We start from the raw sequence: 24,749 nt of genomic DNA, 5'->3' as shown, positions 1-24,749 counted from the left end.
ATCAGGCTGGCCCACTCTTGGCAAGGGTAGGAGGGTAGAAGGGAGACAGAAAAACACCATCAGCTGTGGCAGTGAGCTGTGTGTATTTACATTTCACAGGCTGAACTATTTAGTGGTTTATTTACACACAATGTTCTTGGAGCAGCTAAAATGCCAGTTTTGTTTTATCTTGATTTTGTGGCAACACACATAAGCCACAGAATCATAGGAAGAGCCTGCAAATGAGAGATGAACCTCCTACATCTGGAAAAGCACATAAGCCACTGTGAGAAAGGAGAGCGATTTTGGGAGCACAGGCACAACAAGGGCTGAAATGCATTAGTTATGACAAGACACCAAAATACAACCCAGGGACTCGAAAGCAACAACCCAGTCACAATGCAACAGCTCGTGCTGCAGGGACTGCACATCCCAGGGTGAGCCTCACAGCCAAGCCAACCTTCGGCACGGCACAGCAGCCTCGGGTCCCTCCGGCTGCCCCTCCATGTTAGAGTGAGGAGGGAATTGCAGTCAGCTCCATTTTATGCACATTTGATGGCAAGACGCCAACACAACTGTTGACTGAGCCAAATCTGGGCCCCCTTGAACTAAGCCATCACCTAAAGCAGGGCGGAAAAGCACATGCCTCTCGCCTTCCCAGCAGCCAAGTTCCTGAAAAGCATCCTAGTTACAAGAAAGATTTTTCTTTCTTTCCTCTGACAACAACTGATGTTTTAACTCTTTTAAGTACACTCATTAATTTGAAATGGAACACGAAGCTAACATGAAGCTGCATTGTACAGCAATTGGATGGAGAGGCTTCCTTCCAGCGAGCCAAATGATTTATTGGCTGGCCCAAATGGCAGCTGAGGCCAGCACCCGATCTGGAGGGCAGCTATCGTCACACTCTGCAGCCTGTTCCCATCCTCGGCCAAGGTGCCAATGGCTGCCTTCCAACTGGAACTGTATTCCGACAAAAGGGAATGCAGGACAAGCTTGGGAAAGCTTTCTGAGCCCTTCGGTTCACTTCTTCCCTCCAAACCAGTGTCTGGTGGGAGCTGCCACCACACTTGGCAATTGCAGGGAGGGCATCATCACTCAGGGAATTCACCTTCCTGAGCAGTACTGCTCCTGAGCTGTGCCTCTGCCTCACAGCAGAGAAATCCCTTTGCTGCCTTCTGCTTTAATTATATTTTAAAAACTCAACTTCTAGTCTGTGTTCCATTATATTAATAGCAATAATTAAAAATACTTCCAACAACAAGTCCTCTAAACCTGCAGTTCCATCCAGGCTTTCTGGCATCGCACACTTCCTTTCCTGACTGACATCCTCAGGGAAGCAGATTGATGGTTACTCTGCTCCATCCCTGCTGCAGGGCTGTGCTGCTCTCCCTCAGCACATGTAAGCTGCAAGGTAATATTTGTGTTGGCAACTTCCTTACATACTTTACAGAACCAGACCTCCATGTGACCCTCAGTGCAGCTCCCACAACTTGGTCCACTCCTTTCAACTGTCTCCTCCTGCTGCAACACATGCTCCATACCATACCTCTGTTTCCAGCCTGTTTAAAAACTACACATCTTGAGTAGAGCTTTTGTGCTTCAACAGTGCACCTCAGCTGTAAAAGCCAAGCCTGCAGAATGTTCTTATGCAAGAACTCCAAACAAAATTATTATAAAATCTGCATGTACAGGTCCTGGTTGTCCTTCTCCCAAGATTGCTCCAATAAAAGCAGTCATTTTTATGAAAAAATGAGAACTGTGTAAAATTCTGTGTAAAAAGACATCAGCATCCAGGTTTTTATGGTCAGAATCCAATAGCTGTGCTGTGCATCAGGGGCTAGTGGGGGTGTTGTGGGTTTCTGTTTCATATCAGTTCCATTTCAGCTCTTTAGGCAGTAACACCACCTCAGAACAGACTTTCACACCAGAGATCTCCCTCCTTACCCAAAGCACACCAAGCAGAATCAAAGATAAGCCAACAAAGTAACGTGTCCAGATAATGCAATGAATTCCCATTATCCATCTGTGCCGCAGCAGATCATCAACTCCATTTAACGCCAACAGAGCCAAAGCAGGATACAAGTGATGCAAGAAGAGGGGAGATGTGAGTGGCACACGGCAGCAGGCAGCTGCAGTGCGAGCAGGGGACTGTGCAGAGCATCATGTGACAGGAGCAGCAGCCGCGGGAGAGCTGCAGCCCCCGGCTCCCACCTCCCCAAACCCGCGCCCTCCCTGCAGGGCCAGACACCATCCTCTGATGCCAGTGCACAACTGACTAGGGTTAGAAGCTTCTCGATGTTTTCAATCATTACACTCCATTTTTATTACTTCCCTCCACAAAATAAAACAGGGACACAGAAATGATTAACAATGAGCTTCGTGTTCCTCCCGCTGGAACGCACTTTCAGCATCTTTATCACTTGTAGATCGACTTTCTCAAAAGAGCACAATGAGCACAGAACGCAGTATCATTCTTACACGTAGAGCAAAGCCCAGCTAGACGTCGTTGTGATAAAATATTCCCTTGTTTGTAAGGGACGTGGATTGCCAACTGAATTTTGATACTGTATTGTAGCTACATTTCGAGACAAAACAATGATCACATTCTCATTCTTAGCACAACAAAATATTCCCTCTCTATAGTTTCTGTGAATGGTTTTTGTATTTCCTGCAGTAAAGGACCCGGCCATCACATTTGTGACTGTCTATATTGCTCTGGCAGCCCAGAATGACTGGAAAATAATGCTCTCTGCTCCTAGTGAAGTGACTCACTCTTTCATTTAACATAAATCGTGGTCCAATTTATCCAAATATCTTGAATGAGACTGCATGAATATGATTTGAAAATGAAGCCTCTTTTTTCTACACACACGATCCCCAGCGGGGCACCAGGCTCCTGAAGTGCATCCTCTACCACGCCAGGGTCAGCACAAGCACCACACCACGGGTTCACGCGGGGTGAGGAGACCCCAGGCAGGAACTACACCTGCAAATCCCACAGCAAGATCCGTACCAGGATGATTTTCTACGATTTGCAAAGACTGCTAGCACCACAGCAGCCCTGCTGCCCGCGGGAGCGGTGGGAAGCACGCACATGCTGGGAGACTCACTCACATTTTAGTCTTCATATGGTCCCACAGAGCTGTTTTTCATTAGCTTGGACAGCATGCCGTGAATTACAGGTTGCATTTGGATAGCTTGTGCAAAATCCAGAATCTTTTATATTAAGGGGTCCATTTTTGGAAGACTAGAAGTGCTTGGCCCAGATATAGATAAAGCATAGAAGCTTGGAGTCTGGTTATTAAATGACAGATGTGCAACTGACATTGATGAAAACAGGTCCTATTCTGTGGGGGGAGATTAGATCTAGAGCTGAAAACCTGCAGTTTTGATCTTGAATGTTTAAACAGGTTATGGACATTTTTATAGGGCAAGAAATTTGAGAGGGTGACACAACATAACAACCATCCAGCTTCTGTCCCCAAGGGCATCTCATGTCACCTATTGTCCAAGACACCTCTCTGTACAAAAAAAAAAATCAGTGACAAGGGAACTGCTGCGATAGAAGTTTAAAATCAGAACAAACCCATGATGATTCCATCAAACCAGCAGCTTGGATATCCAGTACTGCACAGGCTGCTCCCGTAAAATCCTGCAAATTCCCTCCCAACGGGCTCGTTTGCCGATGCCGAGTGCCGCTGTCACCGGCGTGCTCAGCACCCACAGCCTCGCCAGCCGCGAGCGGGAAGGGACCGTGAGGAACGGAGAAGTTAATAAAGACGGGGTCGTCTGGGTAATTATTTCAGCTACGATGCCAACCCAGGCCTAAGCGTTAGACGTGTCACATCGTGTTCCTCCTCTCCGCCAGCGGCAAAGACAGCGGCGAGCACGGCCCCGTGCCGCCGCCGGGCCTCGGCAGCTCCCGCCCCGCCGCCCCTCACCGCGGCCCCGGGCACGGACCCGCCGCGCCGTCGGGGGATGTTCCGCGCAGCCCCCGCCCGCACCTGCCGCCTTACCTGGGCACCTACACGCGGCGGGGCTCTTCCGCCGGGCCCGGAGCTCTGAGGGGGCGAGAGCGCGATGAGGGGCGCGCCGCCGCCGGGCCTGCCCCGAGGCGCCCGCAGCCGCCACCGCTCCCGCCCGCCCCCGCCGCCGCCGCCCCGCCCGCGTCCGCCCGCGCTGCCGCTCCGCCCCCCGCACCTGGAGGCCGGGCCGGAGCAGGACAGGCGCTGCCGGACGGCCGCGCTCACCGTCCGCACCCGCCGGTCCCGACCGCGGTCCCGGTCCGGGCGCGGCCGCAGCGCCGCCGAGGTTCGGGGAGCGCGGCTGCCGCCTCGCGCCGGTCCGCGCCGGCCAGCCCCGCCCCTGGGCGCTCCTATTGGCCGAGCGCCCAGGCTAACGGCGAGAAAGCGCTCTGATTGGCTGTGCCGGCCATCACTCGAGAGGCTCCGCCTACCCTGCTGCCGGTGAGGCGCGGCGGCTGCTTGGATACGGCGGCGGCGGCACGGCGGGGAGCGGGACCGGCCCGTCTGTCTGTCCGTCCCTTCGTCCGTCCGTCCCGCGCGGCCGCCTGCGCGCACGGCCCTGCCCTTGCCCCGCGGTGCCGCGGCGGCCCCTCCCGCCCCGCCCGCCATCACGTCCCCATCACTGCCGGTGTAAGACTGCCGCACCTCGGCCAGTGCGGGAACACCGGCTGCGCTCTGACCGGCCTCCGGAGGCCGAGAGAGGCCGAGGGCGGGGGCGGCAGCCGCAGCACCGAGCGGCTCCCGCGGGGCTGCAGCCCCAGAGCCCGGGGCCAGCCGTGCCTCCCGCCCTCCCTGTCATCGCCCCGGCCGGGACCACAGTGCTCCCCGCGGGGGGCGCGCGGCGCGCAGGCTCCTCCCCCGCTCAGCCCGCGTTGGTACGGCCCGGCCGCGGCACCGCCCCCGCCGCTGCGCCGCTTCCGCCCTTCCGCCCCGCGCCGCCCGCGCCGCCCGCCATGGTGAGTGCGCCGGGCCGCGCGTCGGGAATCCGCCGGCATCCCGCGGGAACGGCGCCCGGGATCCGCCGGCATCCCGCGGGAACGGCCAGCCGGGGATCCGCCGGCATCCCGCGGGAACGGCGCCCGGGATCCGCCGGCATCCCGCGGGAACGGCCAGCCGGGGATCCGCCGGCATCCCGCGGGAACGGCCAGCCGGGGATCCGCCGGCATCCCGCGGGAACGGCCAGCCGGGGATCCGCCGGCATCCCGCGGGAACGGCCAGCCGGGGATCCGCCGGCATCCCGCGGGAACGGCCAGCCGGGGATCCGCCGGCATCCCGCGGGAACGGCCAGCCGGGGATCCGCCGGCATCCCGCGGGAACGGCCAGCCGGGGATCCGCCGGCATGCGGAACCGGCAACCCGGGAATGCCCCCGTCCCAGCGGGCCCGGGAATCCCGGCGGTCCGCCCACATCCCACCGGGCCCTGCGTTGGCGCTGCGGGGGCTGAGGGCGGGCGGGTGCGGGCCCGGGGCGGGCGGGGGTACCGGCGGCGGTACTGACGGCCTGTCCGCCGCCCGCAGGCCAAGATCAAGGCCCGAGACCTGCGCGGGAAGAAGAAGGAGGAGCTGCTGAAGCAGTTGGACGATCTGAAGGTGGAGCTGTCGCAGCTGCGCGTGGCCAAAGTGACCGGCGGGGCGGCCTCCAAGCTGTCCAAGATGTGAGTGGGGCCGGGGCCGGGGCCGAGGGGAGCTGGGCAGGCAGGCCCGGGTGCGCCGTGTCTGAGAGCTGCTCTCGCAGGCTGTGGTTGTTGTGGGCTGTAAAAAAAACCCCAAACTATAAAACCGGCGAGGAGGAGGAGCACATGTCAGTAGGCCCGAGGGTCGGTGTGTGTGTCTGCCCAGAGGTGCTGAGCGGAGATGCGCCGGGCGCTGCCGCGGTTTGCTGGCGTTTGGCTCAGTGTAAGGGCTCCGGAGCACACACGGGCTCTGTACCCCGCGCTGGATCCACGGAGCTCGTCCTGCAGCGTGTCCTGAGATAAATCCCTCTCTTTCCCGCCTGCAGCCGTGTGGTGCGCAAATCCATTGCCCGAGTGTTGACTGTCATCAACCAGACCCAGAAGGAGAACTTGAGGAAATTCTACAAGGTAAGGACAGACATCTTCTGTAAGTGGCCTTTACGCTTTTGCTGTTCACAATTACAAAGTTTGTGGGAAGGATTGCTACTTAAAAGCTTAAAACTCAGTGAAAACCTATCATTTGTGTTCAGTTTAAAGTTCTCTGGTCATGGTTCCTTTTTACATATTAGTGGAAGAATTCTGCAAGCTTGGTGAGCCTGCTTTTGCAGGAGAGTCTTCTGGCAGCATCCCTGCTGTGGGGTGAACTTCCTGGGAGATGTAGTTTGCAGAAATGGAGATACTCTTTTTATTTTAAATTTATTCATCTCACAGGTGCCAAATAAATTCTTAAAATCAATAAGGTTCTGTAATTTTTGGAATGTCACTTCCTGGAGTTTGAATTACATTACATTGGTGGGGAAAAAAGAACTTTTCAGGAGGTGCTGGATAACTGGGACTTGTAAGATTAGGCATTACTTGAACCTGAGTCAGAGCTGCTGCAAGAGTTCCAATCCACTCGCGTTTCCCCGTGGAGAGGAGTCTCCTGAACTTGCAGGCTGTAATGAGAGTCGCAAGGAAAAGAGGAGAACAGCGGTGCTATTGCTGTGGCAGGAGCTCTGCTCGAGGCAGTGTCTGAACTCAGCTCTGCGTGTCTTTGCCAACAGGGCAAGAAGTACAAGCCGCTGGATCTGCGGCCCAAGAAGACCCGGGCCATGCGGCGCAGGCTCAACAAGCACGAGGAGAACCTCAAGACCAAGAAGCAGCAGCGAAAGGAGCGATTGTACCCGGCCCGGAAATTCGCCATCAAGGCATAGCCCTGAGCACGCTGCAGCTCCTGCCCGGGGCTGGGCATGCCTCATTAAACCCAGTTTGGTTTGGAAGTGTCACGGCTGCTTTCTTTGGGAGTGCTGGGGACAGAGGCCATAAAGGAGTCATCAGCCTAATGGAGGGAAATGGGAGGATTCACAGAAGGTGTTTGAGCTGTGACTGCTAATGAAAATACAGACCTGGCAGTTAATTTTCCTCTGAGGAGCAGGCAGTGAATGGGTACAGATCTGTGAGGCTGGTTCAATCAAACATGGAAGAAGTATTTAACCTGAGATTGATGTAAAAGGGAGGCTTTTCACAAATGGTGGTAGTCAGTTGATATTTATCACTGTCACAGTTTAAGGTTTTATCTTGTGCCAGTGTTTAAGTGTTAATAGAAATAAATTAATTAGCTGATAATTAATTAATTTAATTAATTATTTATGAGTCTTCATGGAAACTCCTCAGCACTTGGTTCAGATCTCTGGGCAGCTCACAGCTCCTGAGAACCCCCTGAGGGGTGAGAGTTTCAGACCAGGTGTTTTCTGTGTGGGTGTGGGTGCTGCTGAGGGCACCTGAGCTCAAGGTGTGAGAAAGGTCTGAGCTCCAAGAGTGGCACCAGTGGCACCCTGAACTCCCAGAGCATCCGTGGCCCCACAGTTCCACACTTCTTCCTACCTGCAAAGCACAGCACGGGTTAAATGGTTTGTCCCCCATGGAGTTCTTTGGGACTCAGATGGAGTTGCAACTCCAAAAGCCTTTTTTGGTCCTGATTGTGAGGAAGAGTTCCACAGTGCTGCTGGAGCGTGAGGGCTGCAGCACTCATGGTTTGTGTTAGTGCAGCCAATGCATTCGAACATAAAAAATTCCCTGTCCATTAGGGAGTTCCTAGATTGGATCCAGATTCTGGTTAGGAAAAAGATCTTAATTCTGCTCCCTCAATTAAGCATTTTTAAGCCTCAAGCTAGTTTTATCCAGAGAGGCCTGATCAAGTGCGGTGCAGGGAATTTCCCCTACATGGTGGCGTTGGGAGGGGTGGCAGCGCTGTGGTGTCACCCGTGGCTTTGTTTGGCGCCCGGGGCAGGCGGGACGTGTCTGGCAGCGAGAGGAGCGGGGCTGGCACGGCGCGGGGCTGGCACGGCGCGGGGCCCGGCTGCCAGAGCGTGCCCGGGACAGCCCGCGGCGTGTGGGAACCGGCTCCTTGGCCGGCGCCCGCGTTCCCAGGAGGGCAGGCAGGCTGCGGAGGGCCGTGGCTCCGTGTCTGAGTGTCCTGCCGAGGCCGGCAAAGCTGCTCCAGGGGGAGCCTGAGCTGTTTGCCCAGCACACGCAGCGCCCCCAGCAGCAGGAGCAGGAGCAGCCCCTGCGAGCATCCCAGGTGCGCACACTGTCCCAGGAGCCTGATGCCGGGAGACAGGAGAGGGGTTGATCCCCTGTGCTGGGAAAGGGCAGGCCGGGGCAGGTGGCTGCTGCCACATCGTGCCAGGCTGCCTTTGGGCTTCTCTTTGGAGAGGTGTGTGCCCTGTGCTGCTCCTGCAGCGTGGCTGAGGGGAGCCTGGCGGCTCTGCCAGCATCCCTGACAGCACAGCAAACACAGCGTGAACCCTGCACTGCAGAGACTGGTGGCAGTGTCAGGGTGTGCTTCGGGTGTCACCTTCCACCCCAGCCACAGGAGCAGCTGCACTGCTGAGAAAGGATCTGCTGTCTCAAGGATCCAGTCAGTACAGATCCCTGGCGTGTCAATCAGTAACAAGAGGGTGGGAAACACAAAAATGGGGAAAAACACCAACTCAGCAGGCACTGAACATCCAGGAGCCATCCCCATGCTGAAATGGGAGGCAGTACTGGAGAACAGCTCAGGGTTTGCTTTGTGCACAGCCCTCAGCAGCCATTTGAGGAGCTGAGCATGTTTTTGGCACTGCACTAAATCTGGGGCTGAATTACTCCATCCACCCGTAGCTGTGTGACAAAACCAACCAGTCCGGCCCTTCCATCAGAACTGCCCTGTCCAGTTACAGGAGACATCCTGCAGACAAGCAGCCCTTTAAGTGACCAGAACAACAGACTGATTGAGAGGACACGTGAAGTGATGAGCTTCCTTCAGGGCACCGGTGGAGAACACTGTTGTTCCTGCTGTGAGAACAAGGCAGAGCCTGTCCTGGCTGGGGTCTCTGGTGGTCTGTGCTGGTTCCCACTTTACCAGCCAGCCCCAGAGGGTGCCCATGCTGCCCCAGGTCCCACTGCTGTCAGGGCTGAGTGAACCCCTCCAGCCTTGCTGCTCCCCAGGGGGAGGGAGGCCAGTGGCAGGAACCCCAAGCGAAGGGCCACACACTCCCAGAGCATCCCAGTGTTGAGCTGCCTCTGTGGGGACCACACAGCATGTCCCCTGTGTCCCTGCAGGCTGTGTGGCCCTGTCCCCCTCTGGCTTGGTGCTGCCTGGCTGCGGGGACCCCGCCATGCTGCAGCACTGACCCCGCACAGCACCGGTGTTTGCAGAGCGTCAGGACCTCGCAGGCTCAAACTGTTTATTTGCTCCTTGTAACTGAAGATGTCCCTCAGCACTGGAGAGGTTTCCTGGGAAAAGACGTTCTTGAACAAATAAATAATTTCCCGGGTGGGGATGAGGACGGAGGAGCAGCTGCTGGCTGGCTGCAGGGCACGGCCCAGGGCTGGTGCTGCCGCGCAGGGAGCCCTGGCCCTGTGCCCTGGAACACATCCAACAGGACCAGATGTTTCTGCCCAGCACAGCAGGACCGGCCCGGAGCGGATGGTGTCTGTGGGAGCTGGCAGCACCCACTCCTGCACCCGAGTCTGCATCTGGGGCGGGCCTGGGGGCTGGGGGAGGAGGGGCTGCAGAGGCGGCAGAGGCAGATGTGAGTTGTATAATCAGAGTCATTTAGGATGGAAAGATCCTCAAGATTGAGTCCAACTGTAAACCAAATATTGCTGAGGAAGGCCTAGGACCCACGTCCCTTGGCTGGTGTTTGCTGTGATGGACACAGTGCCCAGGTCTCCTAAGGGTCCTGGTATTGCTCCTGTGACCTTCCTCCTTCAGGACAGTCCTTGGCTGCTGCCCTGAGCGGTACCACAGGGCTGCCCCTGGTTTCTGCACACAGTGGGACGTGTGGGCAGTGGGACATAGAGGGACATGCCAAGTACTTTGTGGGGCAGGGAGCTTGGGAGCAGCCACCCAGGCACATCCCAGTGCCCTTGGCTGTGCCAGGCCCAGCACAGGCACGCTGGAAGAGCTGGCTCTGCGTGCGAGCAGCGTGTCTGGTGCATCTGGTGACCACAAGCCCCACGCTGTGAGGCCTGGCAGGAAAATGCCTCGTCCCGCTGGCCTCGCCGACGGCCGAGGTCTGCCTGGGGCGGCCGCCCGCACCCGCCCTGAATGCCCGTTTTGTTGGCCGGTCTGGGGGAGGACCTGCCCCCACGCTGTCCCGGTCCTGCTGCTCCATGAATGCGGGCAGTGTCCGGACACAGGGCTCTGCCCCCGCCGTCCTGGGGCTCCCGGGCAAAGGTGGCCCTGGGGCTCCCAGGGCTGGGGCTGCTGTGTGCTGGGGCCCCTGGCTGCCAGCCAGCCTGGCTGTGCACCCCATGGGAGATGGAGAAAGCCCCTGCACCAGGCTGAGCAGAGCCCGGCCATGAGAGCTCTCTGCTCCCTGCCGTGCCGTGCTGTGCCAGGAGTGCTGCCAGGGAAGGGGTTCAGGTGCACCCTGCCAACTCTGCCAACCCTGCCAACCCCGCCATGGCGAGGCCGGGGTGCTGCGGCGCTGGTGGTGTAAGCCTGGGAAAGATTTCTGTTTCCACGGATGAGTGAGTCAGCGGCGGCACCGCCAAGGCCCGGGGCTCCCCTCCCTTCCCTCTGGCCACCACCCACTGCCCAGCCCTTCCCCACAGCTGCTCGGGGCTGTCAGCCTTGGCACCTGTGTCCCCACATCACACCACGTCCCTGCACCGCCCTGCGGCTCCTGGAGACTGACCAGAGACCCTGGTGGCACCCACGTTTCCCGCCAAGCATGTCCCAGCATGGGCGGCAAACAGGTGGGGGCCCAGCATGAGGGCTGTGGTGCTGGCACTGAGCCTTCTGCTCCCCAGGGATGACCTGGTGGCTACTGGCACGGCTGGACACCACGTCCCAAGCAGAGCCCTCTGCCAAGCTCCTGGTCCTGGAGCCTGGCTGTGCCCAGCTGAGCTGCTGGGGATCCAGGCAGCTCCTGGGGTGGCACAAGGACAGAAGTTTTGGTGCACCCTCAGTGGGTGCCAACAGACTGCAACCATGGGCAGGCTCTGGCCAGGATGTCACCTGCCCAGTGTACATCCTGCCCACCCAAAGACTGGCCACCCCCAGCTCACCTCAGCCCTGAGACAGCTCAGCACTGGGCTGGCCCCATGGGGAGAGCAGGACACCAGCCTGGGCAGCGGGGCCAGCAAGGAGGCAAAACCACCACAAACAAACCAGCCCGGCCAGTAACTGAGAAGGAGGTGGGGGGGATCAGGGCTCACTGCCCAGCTGCACTGAGGACTGGGGGAGATTTTGGGAGCAGGGGCTGTGGCACCAGAGCCACCTGCCCAGATGGCCTCAGCTGCCCTTCCCCAGGCACCACATCACTGTCACGGGGGCTTCAAGCACTGCAGCCCCCCAGCATCCCTGTCTCAAGCTTCATTTGCCACTTGCTGCTGAACTGAGAGATTTTAATCTTTTAATCACGTTATGAGCCGAGGTGGTGCCGGCCACGCACAGGAGGAATGTCTGGAAGTCAGCAGCGCCCGTCGCAGCGGGAGCCCATCCTGCCCCCACCCACGTGTCCCCACTGTGTCCTGCTCGGGGACTCCTGTCCTCCCCAGCCTGGCTTGTCCTGCAGCTGGGACTGGGACCAGGGGCACAACGTGGGACCAGAGAGCAGGAGCAGCCATCGGGGGCTTGTGCTAGAACAAGGACCAGCTCACAAAGGGCTGCTGGGGCTGAAACTCCCCACCACAGCCCAGATACTCAACACAACGCAGTACTCTGACCGTGTGGGTTTCATTCCTCCCTTCCCATGTTTTCTGACCGAAGGGAGCAGAGGGGTGCCCGTAGCCCAGCCCAGCACAGCGCCGAGCCACGGCAGCCCCTGCGGAAGAACAACAAAGCCCTGGAATTAGAGATGTGCTGGGAGTTTACTTTACCACGAAAAAATGTCAGAAATCCGTATTGTTTGTACAGGGATTTGCTGGGGATCGCTAGATAAAAGCCTGGCAGGGACCCAGTCAGGGGGAAAAGTCGGCCGGCTCCTTTCTGATGGCGAGGACCCGCGGCCAAGCGAGGGGTGCAGTGCACGGCCAGCGCGGGGCTCGGGGCAGGGCAGGGCAGCGGCAGCCGGTGCTGCCGTGAGCCAGAGGAGGAGCGGGGAGCAGCGTGGGGCCAGGAGAGGGGGTGCCAGGCTGCCCTGCTTCATGTCTTCGCAGCGGGAAACCTTTCCGCACGCAGGGCTCGGCCGGAGCCAGCTCCGCAGCACGGGGCGCCCGCGGCGGCGCAGCCCCGGTGCGTGCGGGGCCCGGCGGGGCCGCGGGGCCGCTGCCCGCGCACACGGCCGGGAGCGGAGGGGCCGCTCTCATCCCGGCCCCCGCGCCTGCCAAGCGCTGCAGCAGCGCCAGGGCAGCTGCTCCCCGTGCCCACGCTCAGCTGCTCCGCGCTCCGGCACCGCGCCTCGCCCGGCGGCGCTCGGGCTGCGCAGGGCCAAAGCTTTTCCCGGCAGGGGCTGCTGTCCCGGGCTGCGCCGGGACCCTCCTGCCTCTGCACTGCCCTGGCACCGTGCTGATGCTGCTGGGGGAACGTGGGGTGCCAGACCGGGGCCGGGTGTGGGCAGATGTGCCTGCGAGGTGTGCAAGAGCTGTGACAGCAACCCCTGGGCACTCCTGGCCATCGGGGCAGTGGGTGAGGATGGCAACGGATGGGGACAGTGAAGGATGGGGATGGTCAGCACCCGCCCTGCCCACTTCTCCCTGCCCAGCCTCAGGACAAATGACAACACACACAGCCCGCTCTCACATCTGTTACGTTTTAATACTGTTCATGTCTAAAATGACCAAAACCAAGCCAAGCGCTCGCAGGCCCTCGCTCTGCCTCACACGGAGAGTGAGAGGCCCGAGGGCTGCCCTGTCCAGTGCTGGGTGTGGGCAGGTGAGAGGGCAGGTGAGAGGGCAGGTGAGAGGGCAGGTGTGAGGGCAGGTGTGAGGGCAGGTGTGCAGGGGGGTGTGCAGGGGGGTGTGCAGGGGGGTGTGCAGGGGGGTGTGCAAGCAGGACACCCCAGGCAGGCTGCTCCACGCCTGCTGCCGAAGGGGACTTGCACGGTTCCAGTGAATGCATTTAAATAACAAACTCAGGATCAGCAAAAGCAAAGGCATCTTAACCACATTTCCTAAAATAGTGACTGGCACCTGTTCCTGGCGCCTGGTGCTGAGGGGGCCCATGGGGCTCGGCACAGGCCAGGGCCTGGGGCCGTCCCAGCACTGGCACGGCTGGCAGTGATGGCACACATGGTCCCAGGGGCTGTGTGGGGAGTGTGGCTGGGCTGGGGCGGGGCAGGAGGTGCTCAGTGCGCTGGTGCAGGGCGGCGGTGCCAGCGGTGGCAGAGGGATGTGGGCACGGGCTCCTCTCTGTGTCCCTGGGAAGGCGATGCTGGCCGAGCTGCCACGGCCCCAGGTGCCACATTGTCACAGGGGTGTCTGCTGGGGACTGCTCCAACGTGCTCTCCCTGCCCTGCAGTACAGTGGGCACGGTGCAGGTGGTGGCCATAGCAGATGGGGAAGGTTTTGGGGTGGAAGCCGGGCTCTTGCCACAGCCCTGGCTGGAGGTGGGGTGCCAGGGCCAGGCTGCGTCAGGGTGCCCCAGGCAGGCAGGGCGCAGGGGGGGTGCAGGAGTGCAGAGGGACCCGCCCGGGCACTCAGACCACGAAGCGGAGCCCGTAGGTCATCTGATGGCCGTTGTCCCACGCATAGAGCACCTTCTCCTTGGGGTTGTAGTCGACCTGCGTGGTGAAGGAGTAGTGGTTGAGGAAGGGCAGTCGGAGCTCTGCCTCTGTGTCTGTGTGCGTGTCGAAGGCGTAGGAGATCTGCCCCTCCTTTTGGCTGTAGGTGTCCACAGCGTAGAGGATGCCACAGATGATGAAGCAGTTCCCGTACGTGTTGCGCTTCAGCCCCGTCTTCCAGGTGGTTTCCTTGCGCACCGAGAGGTCCACGGGGTCAAGGCGGCTGAGGACGATCACCTCCTGCTGTGAGTAGTCGTAGTCCACTGAGGGGTAGATGACCCAAAGCCCGCTCTCGTCCACGGCGAAGTCGATGTCCGAGTGGCCCCTCCACTTCCAGGGCGTCGTGTCCTCGTACACCACGTCGTGGAGCTGCGCCCAGCCCGCCACGTACCGCTCCTTCAGGTCGTACTTGATGATGTTCTTGGTGAAGGCACGGTTGTAGTAGAAGGCCCCTCTGTACACCACGTGCCCGGTGCCAATCCAGTTGTAGGGCAGCTTATAGAGGTTGCTCCAGCGGCCTGTGAGTGGGTGGGAGAGGTGTTGGGACCCTCCACAGCACTGGGGTCCCATGCACGATGGCCAGAGCATGCTGGCAGCAGCAGGGGACTCCCTTGCTGCCCTCTGGATGCTCCCCAGCTCCCCTCAGCTGCCCACCCCCCTAGGGCTCAGCACAGCTGGTGTCACACAGCACTGGACACCCACCTAGGAGCGGCCAGGGCCCCTCTGCCCACTCGGCCACTTGCCCCTCACCCTGCTTGAAGCTGTCGAGGCTCCTGAACTCCACCAGGCTGTTCCCATAGTAGTAGTTGGTGACGTAGATGCGGTCATCCTTGGCTGCCGGGTCCTTCATCCAGGCCCCCTCATTGCGCCCGTAGCTGTGGTGCTCCGTGGGGGGCTCCACGGACTCAACAGTGCCCTCGCACTCCACCTCCTTTACTGGGTACCGAGGGGGAGGAAGAGGAAGGCTTATCCCTGCCCCAGGCAGCTGACTGCTCCTCCTTCCCCGTGGCAGATTAACTGCTGGCTTAGCTTGGCCAGGGCACCGGGCACACAGGGCTGGGTGCCCCCGCTCACCCACCTCTGTTTGGTGTTTCGGGGTCCCCGGCGCTGTCAGCCCCGTGCCCAGGGGCAGGCCCGGGGGGGCTGCGGGCGGTGCTGCGGGGGCCCGGGGCGGTGCTGGGCGCAGCCGTGGTGATGGGCACGGTGGTCTCTGTCTGTGCAACAGCCTGGGCTGGGGTGCCCTCAGCTGAGGGGGGCCCCAGCCCCCTGTCCTCCTGCTGCTCTGACACAACTGCCCCTCTGGCGGGGCCCTCTGTGGGGGGACAAGTGGGGGTTAGTGTGTTTGCAGGGGCAACCCTGGCCCTCCACCTCGGGGGGAGGTGTCCCCCCAGCCCCCATCCCTGCCCGGCCTCCCGACTCACCGCGGCTGCTGCCCGGGCCCTCCGGCGCTGCCGCCTGCCCGACCTTGTAGTACGTGATGCCTCGGACCACAGTCTGCTGCTGCGCCAGGGGCTTGGGCTTGGCCGTGGGCTGTAACCCTGCCCTGGCCTTGGTGTTCTCCTTTTTGGGCTTTTCGGGCTTCAGCGGCTTCTCCTTGGGCGCTCGGGGGCCTGCCCTGTCCCCCAGTGCCTTGCGGGTGCTGGGGTACCGTCCTGCCTCCTTCTCCCGGCCACCTGTGGTGTCCTGGGGGGCACAGCCTGCTCAGACCCCCTTCCCTCCCACGCCCTCCTCTTCCCTTCCACTGCTGTGCCAGGCCGTGGGCACAGGCACAGCCCAGGGGTCATCCCAATGCGCCCACCACAGATCTGGGGAGCCTGGCCCTGCCTGGCAGCCCCCACTGTGCCTGCAAGGGGCTGGGCCCGGGGGTACCTGTGCCTTGGGGTACCTGTGCCTTGGGGTACCTGTGCCTTGCTCTCGGGGATGGCAGCCGCATCCTTCTGCAGCAGCTGGTAGCCCAGGTTGGAGATCTCCTTCTTGATGCTGATCATGATGTCAGAGTAGTTCTCGTAGCGTTTCATCTGGTCGGTGAGGTGCTGCACGCTCTCCTTCATGAAGTCATTCTCTCTGCTCAGGTTGGTCTTGATGGTCTGCGGGAGAGGAGAGGCTGGAGCCCCCTCAGGGAGCTCTGCACACTCCTGAGCTGCCCAGTGGGGCAGTGCAGGGCTGGTGCTGCTGGAGCTCGCTCACCTCCTCCAGCGTGTTCATCTGTGCCACCACCTTGTTGATGTAGGAGTGCACCTTCATCAGGTCCATGCTGTACAGCGTTCCCTCGAGCAGGTCCACCATGGACTGCAGCTGCAGGGGAGACGCAGGGATGGGGCTGGGGTAAGGGCTGGGGCACGGGGCAGGGGCAGGGGCACGGCTGGCAGCGTGGGGAGGGGGTCTGGCCCCCCGTCCCACCACAGCACAGGTACCTTGAAGAGCTCAGGGGCCTGTTTCTTCAGCTTCTCCATCTTCCACTCGTTCTCACAGGGGTTGAGCGAGGAGGGCGGCGCGGTGCAGGAGCAGCGGCAGTCGGCCCCCGAGCTCACCGTCTCCACGGTGTAGAAATCCTCCACGCGCGCGCTGCCGTTCCTGACGCGGCTGCAGGCGTCCTTGCTCAGCGGCCGCAGGATGCACTTGCAGCGGCAGTCGGAGCCCTCCGAGGTCATCCGGACCTGGTCCATGTCCCCCAGAGCCTGCGGGACACGCGGTGAGCCTGCTGTCCCACCCGGGTGCCCCACAGGGCCTCGCCAACCCCAGCAGCCAGCTCCCTCACTGCTGCGCTGCCCCTGGGGCTCGTGACTGTGCCCATAGAGTGTGAGGCATTGCCTGCCCAGACTGCCCCGTCCCACTGCTCTGCACCCAGGCTGACAGCGAACCCCAGGGAGCTGCTCATCCCTGCAGCCACCAGTGGTTCGTGGCCCAGGTACTTCAGTCTCATTTCTGTGGCTGTTTCCCAGCCTCCAGCAGGACCTCAGTGAGCAGAAGGTGACAAGAAGACCCAGCAGTGCCTCTGTGCCCCACAGCACGGCTCCAAGCCCACACAGGGTTCGTTGTTCGTGGTGACATGCAGCCCCCTCGGGGTGAGCTCGGCCCCTCAGTCTGCCGCGATGGCCCGAGGCACAGGCTCAAGGACTCCCTTGTTTCCACGCACGGCCCTGACTCACGCTGCACAGCCCAGGGTCCTTTTCAGCCAGCTTAGCTCATTTCTCCCGCTGTGCTCAGGAACGGGGGAGCTGAGCCCCTCTCACCCACCCGCTGTGCCCCCACGGGGAGCCCCGGGCTGGCAGGAGCGTGGCCAGGCCACTCTGGGTGTCCCACGTGCACCCGAGAGGGTGGGAGAGCAGGGAGAGGCAGAGCGGTGACCCCGCAGGGACAGGGCTCTGCCCACAGGGACTCTGACTCATCTTGGGAAACAGAACGGTGGCAGAGCTGGGAAACAAGCTGAGCTCTGGCTCCTGGTCCTCCCCGGAGCACAGAGCAGCGTGGGAAAGGGCAGAGGACGCGGGGTCCATGTCCTGCCTGCAGGCAGCACCCATGGCCACGCAGGGATCCCCTTCCAGGGCAGTGCCATTCCCTGAGCCGGGCACGGACCCCCAGCTCCCCACAGCGCAAACGGGCCAGGGGCTTCCTCCCCCTTCTGAAGGGCTGCAAAACTTCACACATTTTGCATTTCAAAAAACCCTCTTTCGTTCAAAGGGAAACCAGGTCCTGCCGGCTGAAGGAAAACACCAGGAAGCCAAAGGGCTGTAAATTGAGCAGAATCTAATCAAGCTCTCAGCAGGGAGCAGGGCAGGGACCCCCTCCCCAAACACCACCTCGCCAGGCTCGCACGTCCCCGGGCCCCTGCCCTCCCCCATGGCCACGCCGGCCCTTGTGCAAACAGGCAGGACATTCACAGCCCGGCAGGGGCTGCCGGCCGCCCTCCACACACCCAGCGGCAGCCGGAGCTGTCCTGGCCACCAGCAGTGTCCACCCAGCAGTGTCCACCCGTGTGCTGGAGGTCCTGGCGCACACATCCCTGTGGGGATCCCACAGCAGACCCTGGGGTGCCCCACGGAGCCCCACTGGAGTTCCTGGGGTCCCCGCTCCTGCCAGCACCCAGAGCACCAGCCGCTGTCACCGGTGCCACAGCTGCAGCACAGCCCGGCCCCGGCACACGCTGCGAGCCCGCCTGCTCCCAGCACCTTCTGCAGGGCAGGGCCGCTGCTGCCTGTGCTGGAGGCTCGTTCCTGAGGGAGGAGGGGACCGTGGGCTGTGCATCCCCTCCCTCGGCCCTGGCCCGCGTGTCCCGCCGGGGCTGGGCTGAGCAGGCGGGTGCCCAGGGCAGCGAACACCCCGGAGCAGCAGTGACCCGGGACAGTGCAGAGGAGCACAGAGCCTCTCCCACGGCGTGAGGGGCCAGCCCCTTCCCCCAGACCCGCCCGGCTCCGGCCAGGCCCATCCCGCGTGGGCAAAGGCGCCGCGGGCGCTCCGTGGCCGGGCGGCCGCCCACCTTCACGGGGGGCTGTAACACTAAACCTCGCTCTGCCGTTTGCCAGCTTCCCTAAACAGGAACTGCACGCTCTATTTATACAGAAAAGCCCACAAGCAAGGAAGTATTAAAAAACAGGCTCCCACGTGGGGAGACTCTGTGAGGGTCGCCCACGGCGGTACATGGCCTGGGTGCCCTCTGTGAGCTGTGCCCGGCTGTACCCAGGGCACAGCCCACACCAGTGCACGCACAGAGCCTCTCCCCAGCAGCACACAGGTGCTTGGGGACGTGGGTGCAGAAGGCAGCCCAGGCTGCTCTGCTTTCTCCAGACGGGAATCTGTGAGTGCCCAGGAAACCTGCGTGGGGGGCTGATGCCACCCTGCAGGAGCTCTGGTGGTTCTTCCCCTGGATGCCCCCACTTGCTGCAGACCCCAGCCCAGGGAGCGGGCAGGTGGCTGCTGCCTCTCCTCCCGAGTGGGTCCCAGCTCCACGGGGGCTGCACACCCATGGCTGGCGTGGGAGAGTGTCCCTGCACTTTGCTGAGGGTTTCCTCACTGCAAGTTTTATGAGCTGGGTAATTTTCCCAGTTTCCGGGACTTCTTGCAAGAGCATCCATGTGAGCACAGAGTTTGTGACATTATTTGGAGAAAGCGGGACCTTTGACAATGACCCTTGGCCAGCTTTTGAGCTGTCCTTTGGCTGCTGCCAGAGGACTCGTCTCGGAGGAAAACACGCTGTGTTGATAAGCTGCTGCACCACACGCCTCTGGCACAGCTGCTGGGAGGCATGTCCCCGTCACGGGAGGGAAACCATGTCACCGTCCTCTTCCTCCTCCTCCCAGGCTTGGCACAAGGTGTCAAACACGTCCTGCAGCTGAGGCAGAACCGTGCTGGCAGGGCTGGGCCGTGGCTGACGGCGACCAGGCCCCGGGCGCTGGCGCTGCTTGGGTGTCCCGTGTTGGTCACGGGGACACAGCCGTGCCAAGCGCTCGTGTGGCACACGCATGCCCACCGATGGGACCTCATCCAATGGCAAGAATGGAGAAAACACCTGAGCACAGCAGGCAGCACCTGCGGGGAGGGAGGGATGGAGGAGGCGACTGCACCTCGTGGATCGCTGAGTCCTGCCAGCATCAGCCCTGGCACCCTGCCAGGAACCCGAGCAACAGGGCATTCCAGGCTTTGGATATCTGTTCCAACCTAAGTGCTGCCGAGAACAGCTGTGTTAGCGTCGTTTTCCACCAAATGCCTTGGAAAATCCTGCCTTTTTAACATTTGGTGATCCTAGCAGTAGCTGCTCCCACCACCATTCCTCTGGGCTGGGTCCCGGTGTCCCTGCTCCGGCCCCGCTACGGCCACTGACCCCGTGGTAGAAATCTTCCAGCTGGACCCGAGGGCTCCTGGACGCACGGGGGAGGCTGGCTCCCCCCGCTGCCGGTCCCGCTCCCACTCCCCATCCCCGCGGGGGAGGCTTGTCTGGGCTGTTCTCTCTGGCACGGAGTCGCTCATTGCAGCGCCCATCACCGCAGCGCCGGGGCTCGGGCACCCTCCAGCCTCTCGAACGCGCCCACCGCCCGGGTCATTCCCAGCGCCGAGCCCCCGCCGCGACGGGAGCACCGGGACCCGAACGCGGCCCTTCCCGGGACCCCCGCCCGCTGCCCGTGCGGGGCCGCGCCCCCGCCGCTCCGCCCGGGCACAGAGAGCAGCGACGGCCGGGGACACCGGGCCGGTCCCGCAGGAACCGGGCTGCCCCTGCCCGCCCCCGACCACCGCCGTGATCGCTCCCGGCCGCGATCCCGATCCCGGTCCCGACCCCGGTCGGTGCCGGTGCCGGTCCGGGCCGTCCTTACCGTGGCGGCGCCGCGCACCGCGGCCAGCGCCGGGAGCAGGAGCGCGGGGAGCAGCAGCGCCCGCATGGCGAGAGCGGCGGTGACCGCCCGCACCGAGCGCCCGCTCCGCCCGGCCCGGCCCGTCCCGGCGGCGGGGAGGAGCCGCCCGTCCCGTCCGCCCGTCCGTCCCGTCCCGCCCCGCCCCGTCCCGGCGGCGGCACCGGCCCCAGCAGCGGCGCCGCGGCGCGGGGGCGGCGCGTTCCCCCCGGGTGGAGCTGCCGTGCCCGCCGGGGCTCCCGCTGAACCGGGGCTGCCCGGTGCCCCGTGCCGGGGCTGCCCGTCCCTGCCCGGGCTGCCCGATCCCCTCCGAGGAGGAGGCGGTGTCCCCGGGCGAGCCCGGCCGGAGCCTCGCCGGGGCTGTGCGGCTTTCCCGGGCTGTGCCCCGTGCCCGGTCTCGCCCCTCTGGCGGTGCCCGGTTCCCCTGTGGCGGTGCCGCGGGCAGCGCTCGGGGCTCGGCCGGCGGGTGCCCCCTGGCGCCGCGCCGCTCCCGGTGCACCGGCCCGGGGGAGCCGGGGCGGGCCGGGGCGCGCAGCCCGCGGGGCGGGGCGGGCCGGGGGGCTCGGGGCGGGCCGGGGGCGCGGCCGTGGGGGCCGGGCCGCGCTCCCCGCGGGCGGCGCTCGGACTACGGCTCCCGTGGTGCCCCGGGGGGGCGGGGCGCGGCCGGCCCGGCCGAGCGCGGCGCGGCCCTGGCTGTCAGCAGCGCCCGAGCGGCCATGGGGCAGCGCGGCCGCCGGGGCCGCTGAGACCGCCGAGCCCCGGCCCGGCCCGGCCCGGCGCGGCCCCGGCGCCGCCATGGAGCTGGAGCCGCCCGCGGAGCTGCCGGAGCCCCGCGCCGCCAGCAAGGGGCCGCCCCGCAGCGGTGAGTGCAGCGCCGGGGGTCCGGGCGGGCCGGGGCGCGGGGCCGGCGGTACCGGGGGCTCCGCCTGCCCGATGCGGGCCCGCGGCTCTCCGCGGCCGCGGGGCGCAACAAAGGGCCGGGGCCGCGCTGCCCCGGGCCGGGCTCGGCGGGACGCGCGGGGGTCGCAGCCCGCAGCGGGTCCCCGCGGACCGGGCGGCGTTCCCCGCCGATTGAACTTGCCGGGCGAAAATCGCGTTTTCCCCGTGCCGGCGGTGCCGGTCCCGCGGGTGCGCGGGGCCGCTGCCGGCTCGGTGCGGGCGCTCCGGGCGGGGGTCCCGGGGCAGCCCCGCGGGGTCCCGGTGCCGCCCGCCGCTGCTCCCGGTGCCCCGCGGGTGTCTTGGCTCAGCCCCCGTGAGCCGGTGCCTGCCCGGGGTTTATGGGCACCATTTGGGACCCTTTTACACTTCCCGTATGCAGATGCCGCATCTGCACTTGAATGTCCCTGCCAATTTTTATGGTTTACAATTGCATTTTACCATCTTAAGGTACTCGGGCTCTCTACAAAGGGTTTGCTCAGACAAAAGAGGCTTTTTATCAGGCAGCATCCTCGCTTTTCGAGATACAGGCGGTGCCGAAAGATAGGCGGTGTGGGAACTGCAGAAATGGGCATTTCTGTAGCCCTGATGTGTAATGTTGAGTTGTCCCTGGAAGCACTTTATTCCTTCTCACTTAATTAGATGTCCAGCTGGATGAAAGACACTTAATACTCTTAGATACTTTAATAACACTCTTAATGCTTTAATATAGCCTTAATACTTTTTGAACTTTCTGATTTAATTTGTGAAGTCTCTGTTGCTTTAGGATCCCTAAGAGTACAACAATATTAATGCTTTGTCTGCATTTGCTATTTTTCCCGCAGATACGGGATTTTGGGGGAAATCTCTTTTGATTAATCAGATTAGCTTTAAGAGTTTCTTGCGTAGCAGTTTCTTGTGACAGACGTACCTGTGTCTGTGGTTAGTCTTTTGAATGGGTGATGTAACAACCTTTTACTACTTTGCCTTCCAAAATGTGAAATATTGGTGCGGTGTTGAGACACTGCTTGACCTTCAGTCTTTCTAAAGCCTCTGGGGGAGGAGCAGGAAAGATTGGGTTGTTAATTCATGGTTTTATAAAATACCTGCAGATGATAATGGCGAATGAAGACTCTGAATATTTTTTAAGAAAGATTCATAGTACTTTTGATACCTTGTGGAACAGCATCTTAACAAAACCAGTGAAAATCGTATGAGGACAGAGGTATCAAAGTCGGATTGTGTTCTTGGTGTTAAAATGTTAACGTTAAAATCATTAATGAACTTAAGCTCTGCACGTGGCTTCTGTGTTAACCCAGAGTAAACTGCTGCAAGTTTATTGGCGTCTTCAGTGAGAGAAGCCTCAGGATAACTTTGAAATGCAGGGGTGTAGTTTTATTTCAGCAGTTACGGGCAATTGCAGCCTCATTATTTGAGGGGACACTTGACGTTCTTAGAATATAAAATGATGGTTTTCCCTTGCCAATTTGAGTACTTCCTCCTCCAGGGAAGAAACATATTTTGTCATTGAGCAAATCAATGGCTACGTGTAAAACCAGGGTTTTTTAAAAAGCAATTTCATGAAGGCATTCGTGTTTCCTGCAGTAGTAGCAATTATTCCTCAACAGGATCCCATTTAAGATCAGTTTTGCTATAGCTTCAGATGGCATCTTTTTCCTTTGTGAGACATCATGGCTTTTGCATAGTTTAAATTATTTTAGGTTTTAGCTTAAAAAGGGACTACAGATTATCTAGAATTAAGGTAACTTTGGACACTTTGTCATGTACTGTGGTCTTGGAAGACAGATTTGTGAGGAAACGACTTGAATTTTGTGTTCCCGTAAAACGATCAGAGTTTCAGATGGGCAGATTACTGATCTGGATAAACTTCATACCAGAGAAAAGAGGAAAGTTGCCAGAGCACAAAGAATGTAAGGTTTTCAAAGAAAAATCCCTTTGCCTGCATCCCTTCCCTTTTCCCAAACTTTACTGGCGCACACTGACATTTTTAGTGGCTCTTTATGCTTGGTTGCTTTGCATCTGATGAGATAAGCCTTTGCTTAACAAAGACTATTTCATTGATATAGTTGGGTCTTAGTTTACTTGCTATAAACATTTCTTTGAAGATTTAGGAAGAAAAACAAATGGAGTTGTCGAATGGCAACGCTGCTGAAGTCAAATGTCTCTGAATAAACAAGAGGCTACAGTGTGATTTCAGCTCAGTGCTGGCCTGTTGAATGTGGATGTCTCTTGCTTTTGTAAATAATAACAGAAAATAATGCACAGGATTCTGAACTCAGTTCTGTGAGGGGAAATGAAAGACTTGTAATTTAGGAACAGCTTAACTCCTTTGTTCGATTTGATGGTAAAGATGGAAAAATACCTCTTGGTATAAAGTTGGAATTTGGTATTGATGGCTTCTGTAGATCATTAATCAGGAAAATGGGTTTATGCATGCCTTTTTGTGCTGAGCCAGGACTAGTGCTGTATGTTGAGCAGTTGCAGTGTGTGATGTGACACTGCAACAAGATTTTTTTCCCTGCTTTGCTATAAAACAGTATAAAGACACTTTATTATAAAAAATGAGGGAGCTTTCCCATCTGGGAGACTAATTCTTGATTGTTGGGAAGCAGTAGCTATCTTTCTGTCCTTCCTCTGGCAACTCCTTTGTGGTATTTCTTTTTTTGGTGGGGCAAATATGCCAGTGGTTTATTGAATTACTGTTCAGCTCCTACGTGGTAGAGCTTTGAACAGATGCATTTACACCAGCATTCTGTGAGAATGGGAGCACAGTTTATCCTGTTGATAAACTGCCTATTTAAATAAAGCCTTCAGCAGTGTAATCTGGTAATTCTAATTAAGTCATTTACATAGGGAATTGGCCCAGGGTTTCATCAGATGGCTGCTGGGGAGCTGAAATGCATTCTTTCCCTCCAGCTGTATTAAACCAGCCTTTTGATCCTGTCCTTTTTTTAGCCTTTAAGCCAAAGTGGTTATCACTGTGCAGAGTTAATTGAGAAAGGGAAGTTGGGGGACATGGGGACCCTTCGAGCTTTAGCTTTGGTCTTAATTATTACAGTTCTAATTACATAATTAGAAGACTTCCAGATTTTATGTGTTGATAAAAATGATTCTGTGCACGTTTTGTTAGAAAGAGGAAATACTCCACGGAGAGGCTGGCTTCAGTGAAGTTCTTTATTGGTAAATGATTGCCAATAACTTATCTTGAAGGCAGTATATGCCTGGAGTGCCTCAGCTCCCCAGCACTTCGATAAGGAGGTTTCATTTACCCAGGGTGGACCCCGCATCCTTCAGAGAGCACAAGTTACATCTCTGACTCCCATTGCCTAATCTTCCAGCTGTAGGCTTGTGGAGGTGCTGAAATTTAGAGAAATGTCTGGTCAGTGTGAAAGATTAATTTTTTAAAGCCCTTTTTTCCTTTATTAAAAAAGACCCAACCAGTAAAAATCTATCACAGCTCTAATGCCAGGCTGACTGCGAACTGCTGAGCTGTCCTGGTCTGGAAACACCTCCCAGCTGCAGCTTGAGGGGAAACCTTCGGTAGTTTTTGTGGGAACATGAACTGGGACACCCCTGGGACTAAATCCCCAAATTCTCTTGTT

The 24,749-nt window shown here is 59.8% G+C and overlaps 4 protein-coding genes across 7 annotated transcripts in view; 2 read left to right on the top strand and 2 right to left on the bottom strand.

Annotated features, from left to right (window-relative positions):
* Positions 1–4,302, bottom strand: part of SCAI (suppressor of cancer cell invasion) — a 37,973-nt gene extending 33,671 nt beyond the window's left edge. The window contains exons 1-2 of one of the 2 annotated variants that reach the window (XM_063410229.1): positions 4,183–4,286; positions 3,999–4,043 (exon numbers count right to left, since the gene is read on the bottom strand). The gene's annotated coding sequence lies outside the window, so the exon portion shown is untranslated. Of the gene's footprint in view, positions 1–3,998; positions 4,044–4,182 lie in introns of both variants that reach the window. The other variant, XM_063410228.1, reaches the window with a different exon arrangement.
* On the top strand, positions 4,063–6,937 carry RPL35 (ribosomal protein L35). The gene is made up of 5 exons (XM_063409777.1): positions 4,063–4,324; positions 4,428–4,963; positions 5,524–5,660; positions 6,005–6,086; positions 6,722–6,937. The coding sequence occupies exons 1-5, from the start codon at positions 4,063–4,065 to the stop codon at positions 6,869–6,871; spliced, it is 1,167 nt and encodes a 388-aa protein (XP_063265847.1). The 3' UTR covers positions 6,872–6,937.
* Positions 6,938–13,227: 6,290 nt separating this feature from the next.
* OLFML2A (olfactomedin like 2A) lies at positions 13,228–20,663 on the bottom strand. Its single transcript, XM_063409045.1, has 8 exons — positions 20,176–20,663; positions 16,285–16,548; positions 16,058–16,165; positions 15,772–15,957; positions 15,292–15,553; positions 14,949–15,182; positions 14,621–14,806; positions 13,228–14,388 (listed from the first exon to the last, which is right to left on the bottom strand). The coding sequence occupies exons 1-8, from the start codon at positions 20,239–20,241 to the stop codon at positions 13,787–13,789; spliced, it is 1,908 nt and encodes a 635-aa protein (XP_063265115.1). The 5' UTR covers positions 20,242–20,663; the 3' UTR covers positions 13,228–13,786.
* A 217-nt stretch (positions 20,664–20,880) lies between these two features.
* NR6A1 (nuclear receptor subfamily 6 group A member 1) overlaps positions 20,881–24,749 on the top strand; it is a 72,258-nt gene continuing 68,389 nt past the window's right edge. For all 3 annotated transcript variants that reach the window (XM_063409489.1, XM_063409487.1, XM_063409486.1), the window contains exon 1: positions 20,881–21,073. In XM_063409489.1, the coding sequence (XP_063265559.1) occupies positions 21,007–21,073 (67 nt within the window). In that variant the 5' untranslated portion in view covers positions 20,881–21,006. The remainder of the gene's footprint in view (positions 21,074–24,749) is intronic.

Source organism: Prinia subflava, chromosome 12, assembly GCF_021018805.1.
Source record: "Prinia subflava isolate CZ2003 ecotype Zambia chromosome 12, Cam_Psub_1.2, whole genome shotgun sequence".
Classification (NCBI taxonomy): Eukaryota; Metazoa; Chordata; class Aves; order Passeriformes; family Cisticolidae; genus Prinia; species Prinia subflava.
This window is presented reverse-complemented; position numbering and strand designations above follow the sequence as displayed.